Source organism: Protobothrops mucrosquamatus, unplaced genomic scaffold, assembly GCF_001527695.2.
Source record: "Protobothrops mucrosquamatus isolate PMUCROS unplaced genomic scaffold, P.Mucros_1.0 scaffold_93, whole genome shotgun sequence".
Lineage (NCBI taxonomy): Eukaryota > Metazoa > Chordata > Lepidosauria > Squamata > Viperidae > Protobothrops > Protobothrops mucrosquamatus.
The window spans coordinates 1-8,074 of NW_015386169.1; the positions used below are offsets into that span (position 1 = coordinate 1).

Consider the following 8,074-nt stretch of genomic DNA (forward strand, 5'->3'; position numbering starts at 1 on the left):
CAAAGCAGTAGATACTTTACCAGTAAGTACATAGTCGTAATGATTGACATTGTTCAGTTTCAGTCCTTCATACAGTTCATGAAGTTCATTTGAATTTAATACCTGTCCCTTCCAATGATCATAACCTGAATAAACAAAGAAAACAGAGACTTAGTGCTATTATATAGCAATTGTGATCTCATTTAAAGATAACAAGGTGTAAATAAAAGTAACAATGGCTACTCAATAATATGTATAAACACTTCAAATAAAGCTATTGCACTAGTACTGTTATCCTAAAAATAACATTGATGCCTGGGGGAAAATAAGTTATATGTTTTAACAATAGGGGTTGGGAGAGAAAAACTGGGGGGGGGGAGTTTTTAATGCTGGAGAAAATGTTACTTAACGCTGGTCACTGCATTTGGGCCACTCAATTAAGAGGAGGTTCTAGAGGCCATACAGGGATATTATAGAAGCCATGAATTATCCCGCACAGTTTTACAACATGAGACAAAGTTCAACCTTTAGATGTTAACTTTAACAAACACCAGACAACCTATGGCTGGTTGAGTCATTATTTCAAAGACATTTCCTTACCATATATTCTTCAATGCCTTCAACAGTGGCAGAGCTTCTAGTGTGCTTGACAAGTTCTTAAAAATTCAGGGAGATATACAGAGCTGTATCTGCTTTGAAAGTAGCCCATATTGAATTGTACAGCATGGTACCGCTTTATATCATTTTATAACCTTATAAAATGTTTTATGTTATAAAATGTTTTATGATAAATTTTATATCATAAAAGGCTTTATAAAATTTGCCAAATTTCAATTCCACGGGAGTCATGGGTCCTGTATTTCAGACACATTGTGTACATTAGCCCATTTGAGGTATCCTGGTTCAAAAGATTTTGCTCTACAATGCACCATTTTGCCCAGATAAGGTTATAGACACAGCAGTTTTAAGTAATGTAAAATTAACATTAACAAAGGGACCATAAATATTCCTTCTTGAATAATGGGTAATGGCTATCATTTTTTTGGTTTGAGGTACAGGATGTACCTGTACCCTGTACTTTTGAGGTACCTGGATTCAAAAATTGTTGCTCTGTGATGCACTGTTTCAGCAGTTAAAGGTTACACGCAGACAGACATGATGTTTTAGTAGTGTATTGATTAAAAAAATGTAAGGAAAGAAAGCCCACTTTTGTGGTGAAGGAGCCCTGCCTGTATTTTGGAGTGTTGCTGGATGGAAGTCAGTAGTTTTCACCACTACTGATATGCTAACTCCATATGCAATCACTCCTTTTAGGATGAGTGCAGATAGAACAGATGAGTTCAATAAATCTTTATTTGATGTTGTAGCCTCTGAAATAGTTTCATACATTTCAACCCAGTACCACTGCTAATATTGTTGAATAATAATGGCTGGAAATGGATAGGTTTGTAGGTGATGATCCATTACTTTCTCACCCAATGTATTTATTTTTGCAGTTGAAAATAAATCAACATTAACATTCTGTTAACCCTGTTACACTTTGAAGGTTTTAAAAAATGGAATTGGAAAATCTGTCATATTCCAAAAGTGAAAGCACAAGGAAGAGTTTTTCAGGTTTTATGAGGCATGAAATCCATCAACCTATAATGATAATTGCCATAGCTTTTGAATCAAATTCAATCACCGGATTTCTTTGACCTCTTCTCATTAAAGTATTTGCATTTTGGGTCCGGAAAGTACAAAAGTTCAAAGATGCACACATCAGTTATGCCAAGAATACTTATGAATAAACATTGAGAAGGAGAGGGGGAATGCTCCAAGGCATTTAAGGACACAGTACAGTATCACACTGTGAACAACAGAAAGCATTGGGTAAGCAAGAAGTGGGTCAGCACACCAACCTTTTATCTTTGGAAACATTCAAAATTCAGCTCTTACCCCTCAGAAAAGAGAAATTTATGCTTTGCATTTTACTTACATTTTCCTTAATTTAGTGTGGACAGACAGTTTTGCTTAATTAAAAACAGAAGTAGCTTGCACTTACTTTTATGTTTTCAATTCAAGCAGACAGGACTCTGGAGTCCAGAAAATGCTTTAGCTAAACTACTCTAAAAAGTAAGGTCAAAGAAATATTTCAGTTGAGAAAGTTTCTATTCTATACTATAGTTGAATAAGCCTGATCAAGGTCACAAAAATTACCTTATTGTGCTCTTATCTAGCAATTTAGAAAAGAAAAAAAAACATATAGGCAGTCCTTGACTTGCAACTATTCATTTAGCAATCTTTTGAAATTACAATGGCATGAAAAAAGTGACTTGAGACCTGTTGCAATGACATTCCTCCAGCTGTTAGACTTGGGGAATTTCAATGGACATGTCAAAACAATGCCTTCTTCAGTGGCCCAGGACCCAGAGATGAGAACCATGCTTTTGTCCCAATTAAAATCTGATTCCATCCATGTTTGTTCAATTAGTTTCTGAACATCCTCCAGAAATAATTAATTGGATTGGAAGGAGGGAACATGACCCAAGGTTTAGAATTAGTGGGGCAAATAAGTCATTGGAAGAATGATTCAGGATACAACTGAAAGTGAAAAATACAGAATCTAATGAGCAGAAAGAAGCCACAGCAGAGAAAGAAGAGGATCGTGGCTTAAAAAGCTAAATCACAATAGAAATAAAGATGTAAAAAAGTTGTGCTTATTTTGTTAACACAAATACAAAACATAGTATATCAGCATGCATATGCTTTCATGAAAATAATTCCAATAGGAGATTTCATTCAGTTTTGTGACTATGTTAATTAGATGACATTTAACATTATTTTTTAAATGTTGATTTCCAATCCATGAATTTTCAACACTGGGAAGATGTGAGTTTAGATACACAAAAACAAAAACATAGGAACAGAGAAGATGTCCAGAAAGGAAATCCTAGGTGGTTTTGGAATCAGAACATACAATGGAAAAATGAAGGGACAGTGGAGGGACAGTGTAGAAGAGAATTGTTATAAACTGATATTTCCCTTCAGGGCTCATATTCATAATTCAATAAATATTCAGAAACACTGCACCATTACTAGTGTGATTTATACTAAATCAAAAAACTAACATTGAATCTCAGAACATATAATTTATTTATTATTTTATTGGATTTGTTAAGACCACCCATCTCCAAGAAGGCTCTGAGGGTCATACAGTAAATCTAATACGGTTTACTGTATGCTATATGGTTGCAGGATTTGGGTTTGGCTAGTCTACAGAAAAGAAGGACTGGGGGGGGGCATGATAGCAGTATTCCAGTATTTGAGAAGCTACCACAAAGAGGAAGGGGTCAACTTATTTACCAAAGCACCTGTAGACAGGACAAGAAACAATGGATGGAAACTAATCAAGGAGAGAAGCAACCTGGAACTAAGGAGAAATTTCCTAACAGTGAGGACAATTAACCAGTGGAACAGCTTGTTGTCAGAAGCTGTAGGTGCTTCATCACTGAAGATTTTTAAGAAGAGGCTGGACAGTCACTTGTCTGAAATAGGGTCTCCTGCTTGAGCAGGGAGTTGGACTAGAAGACCTCCAAGGTCCTTTCCAGCTCTATTCTGATTCTAATGCCAGGGTTAAAAAGAGATTTAAAAACCATATGATTGCTTGGACTGAAACGATTCCCAAAAAGCAAAAACAAAAACACAAAAAACCTCAACAGGGGCTCCCCAGATACCCTAACCCAGGGCCTGGGAACAGAGTCAGGTTTTAAGAGATTTCCAAAAACCAAGTAGAGTGGGAGCTGTGCCTATCTCTGGAGGGATGTTGCTCCAAAGGACAAGGACTGCAACACAGAAGGCATGCTTCCTGGCTCCCATAAGATGACAACATTTAATTGGTGAGACCTGACATGCACCCACTCTGCATGATTACCACTTGATGGGCAAAAAAAAGAGGTCTCTCAAATAACCTACTATGAAAGGATTTATAGGTTAACAAACAGCACCTTGAATTGCACCTAGAAGCCAATTGGTAACCAATGCTGAGAAGTGTCTATTACTGCTTGTGCCACTGTATTCTGAACCAGCGGCTGAGATTCTATTGTTTATAGCTCTCAACAATTTTGCTGTGAAGCACGTTCAATTATAGGAAGTTGAATGGAGATATGTATGCATGTGTGTATGTATGTATTCTCTTCCTACACATACATCAATAACAAATCTGCCAAATCACTTCAGAATAGCCTTTAAAGTTCTCACCCAACTCTGCTGAAATCAAGTCCTTTTTCTCCAACAACCTTTATATTCTTAAGTATTTGAGAGCATGACAAATTTAAAACTGCTTCTTTTCTCCTTTTTTTCTTTTTTTTAAAAAAAGCAGCTGGTGAGGGGCTATTGACAGGTCTCTTTTGTATCACAATGTCCTTTGAAGGTGACTCACTCACTGTAGTCATACAAGAAATACTCTTTAGCAGGCAAGAGCCATTGGACCTCTTGGAAGTGAAAGCTGCCTGTGTTTTGGATATCAAAACAGCACACTAACATTTTTTTATTAATTTATAACACAGTGATTCAGAAAATTGGTGCTAGTCAGGCGGTGTTGAAAAGTACAAAGTCTGAATGGACCAATGTCTTTCTCCATGCTTGTAATGTATGCACAAAGTGGCACATAGAGAAAATAGACAGTTTGGTAACAATAAACAACACTTCAAATGTTTTAAAAAAGGAAATTCACACGGTTAAATTTTATTTAGACCAAATTAAAATAAAGACGACAGTCTGAATAAAAATGTTTTCACGGCTGACAAAAAGACAACTAAAATGAAGCTTCCCCCACTTCCCTTTGAATGAATCCTTAAAGAAGAACAGTCCTTAAAGAGGCATCTGCTAGCTAATTCCACATGACTAGAGCTTAGCAGAATATCTCTATCTGCAACATGGAGGAACTGTTTTTTCTAAAGCTTTCAACACCTGCAAAACAGTCTCCCTTTTAAGAACTTTTGCAGCTTATGCAAAGGAGAGCAAAACTCTCTGGTCCAACAAATGAAAAAGGGACAGTGAAAGAAAATATCACCATACAATACATAAGGGATATTAGTAAAATTGCCTTACTAAGATGCACATTCTTTATTTTCACCCAATGTACAGTTGCAGACAAAAGTTTACAGGCTACTGGGCAAGTGGAATGTTTCAGTGAATTTCTAACCAGAAGCTGGCCTGCCTTCTAAATGGTGCCTTGCTTATTCCTTTTATGTCATATTTCTAGTTATTTTTATCCCTATCTCCAAAAGAGTCATTGTCTTAAGCCAGATTTCTGTTTTAGCTAACCCTGATTTCCCTCCAGATCTTCAGGGATTTCAATCAATTGTGAGGGATGCAGAGGAGCTGGGGTGCTATATGCCCAATTTCTCTTCTTAGTCTTGTTTCCCTTTAAAAGATGAAACCTTTTATTTTAGGAGATCGAATAACCTCTTCTTCAGCACACAGCCTAGAAAGAGCATATCTCTGTGATAACATGTAGATTCGAAAACTTGCAAAAGGCTGGCAAGTACTGTTCACAACAGCAAACACAGGTTATAATTGTTATCTCTTCTTAACTATTATTTTGTCTATGATTTTGGTAATAATGCATGTCCTTTTTTAATACTTAGATGTTTTCTCATGGACATTGGATGAAATATGCATGATGGTCCTTAGTTTAACACACGGGTGTCAAATTCGCCACGTCACGTGATGTGCCATGACATATCGTGACTCTTTTTGCATTGCTGACAATGGAGTGGGCGCGGCTTCAGCAGCGTGGCTTTTCTCCACCAAAAGCACAGCTGGCATAAGATTAATATGTAGCTAGGGTTGGTTATCCTTGAGGCACATGGCATCACAGTCTGGTACATTCAACTAGTGGGGGTCCTGTACAATGGCACTTTTTTTCTCATGGATCTAAGACTTGCAGCTCTGTTTCAGACTCCATGGAAGTGGGTGGAGAAAGAGTCTGATTCTGACTGGGTGGAGAAAGAGTCTGATTCTCACTGAATCCCAGGGAGTTACATATGTTTCTGCTTCAGGATAACTAACCTCTGCCTCTTCCCTCTTCTTTGAGTGTGACATAGATGACAGAGAAATAAAGGCTGTCAAGTGTATAGATGACTGGTTTAAGAGTGCTTAGTCAGAGATACTATGTCAACACACATAACAGATATAGGTCTACAACCATTCATTGGATACTGCTAGTAGCAGCTTTCAACACTAAGAATTTCTACAGTCAAAATTTGTTCTGAATTATAACAGACTAAATTACCCAGGCACACACACACTTACCTGTATGATTTGAAAACTGGACAGAGTTCACGGTATCTATTTCAAAGCCCAACACCTATAATAAAAGAAAAAAAACTGTTTATGGAGTTTTCTTTCATTTTTCAAGGGTAGTAAGATATTGTTATGATTTAATATTCAATATGAGTTGATAGTAGATGTGAATAAGCAAAATCAAAGAGTAAAATGCTTTGAATGTGCAGATAAATTAAAAAAAGACCTCAGGCTTTACAATATAACAAAAATATTACAAATATTTGCAGAAATAAGTTTAACCCTAAAACAAATAACACTGAAACTAAAACAAGCATAAGAATGGAAAATGCAATAATCAGGATTCGGACAGCTGAAAAAAAACATTTGGAGGAGGATAAGGAATATATAATTTATTTATTAAACCTTATTAAACTTATATGCTGTCTATCTCTCCAAAGGCAGCTTACAATCAATCAGTATACAAAAGCATAAAATTTTACAGAAGAAATAGCCTTCTTTTGTAGAGTTTGAATTCTACCTTCCACAGAATTACAACAGCAATGTGTATACATGTGTGCTCATGTACATAGTGCATAGGAAAGCAGTAAACACTACGTCTGCACAGAGATCTAGTTGTGCATAGCAAAGTTAAAGTACATGTGGGCACAAAGATAACCTACCAGGAAGATTTTAAACCAGCTGCTTCTTTTCCTAGACTTTATGGCTGCTCTCCAGAGTTGATCCATGATCTCAGGAGAAGACATGTTTGGTTTATACTGTTCTGATGCTACCTATAAGCTTCTGTGCACTATAATTCACATTTTGCTCTTTGAATCTTGATCTCTACAGAGCCCTAGTAAATATCAGTTCTGCTTTATAAACAGCACTTTAGATGTTGATTAAATATATTTTGATGTTTCAGACTGGGAACATTTAAATCCACTGTTAGAAAAATGAAAAACGACAGACAAATCTGACATTTAACATAGTTGCTTGTGGGCTGGAATAAAATAAACTTAGAAAAAAAAGGTACTATACAGCATCATGAATCTTAAGGAGACACAGTAATGGTGCAGAAATAACTGTGTATAATCTATTTCCGGGCAATTTGCTGGCAAATTAATGACTCTTGTGCTAGGCACATTGTGCTCCAGAGGCATTATTGTTCCCTTAGCATGACAAGCCAGGGTAACCCTTTCCCCATTTTATGTCAATGATTGCTACTGTGCCAAAATTGAAGCATTTGCAAAATCACAGCAGACTCTGAAATCTGCTTCACTGTTTGGGGAAATCCACAATTCAGAGGACCAACCCACACAATATCTGCCTCTTTGGGAGGCTGAGGATTTTTTTTTTTTAACTACATCTTTAGCAGTTTTAAATCTTGTCGTAACCTCTTTGGACTAATCCTCTTCTGAGTAGGAAGAAGAGGAGAGGATTTGGAGAGTCTGATACAGTAGTGCCATGCTTAGCATGGCAATCTTTATAGAACAAACCTATAATGTCATTATATATTATTACAATATATAATGACTTGACTTTGGGTTTTGATTCTAAGCCTCAATTGATTCCTGGAATGATTATTTCAGTTTGGTGGCACCATCATATTCACCTCTCTGAATATTATCAATATTGAATTCTTTGTTTTACCTTTATTGGATTTTGACCGGTTTGAAACTAAGGACAGAGCTAGGTATAAACTGTATCATAACCATATACCCTGCTCCTAATAGCTCTCATCAATGTAACTATATGAATATTGTTCACAAGATAGCAAAAATAGCCAAGAGAATATGATTAGCTCCATCAAGATACAGAACCTACG

General features: G+C 36.4%; 1 protein-coding gene across 1 annotated transcript in view; it reads right to left on the reverse strand.

Moving 5' to 3' along the window:
- Positions 1-6: 6 nt before the first annotated feature.
- Positions 7-8,074, reverse strand: part of LOC107286372 (pyridoxal kinase) — a gene marked incomplete at its 3' end in the record, with an annotated part of 28,225 nt that continues 20,157 nt past the window's right edge. Inside the window, exons 2-3 of the mRNA XM_015814735.1 lie at positions 6,277-6,331; positions 7-125 (exon numbers count right to left, since the gene is read on the reverse strand). Coding sequence (XP_015670221.1) covers positions 7-125; positions 6,277-6,331 — 174 coding nt within the window. The remainder of the gene's footprint in view (positions 126-6,276; positions 6,332-8,074) is intronic.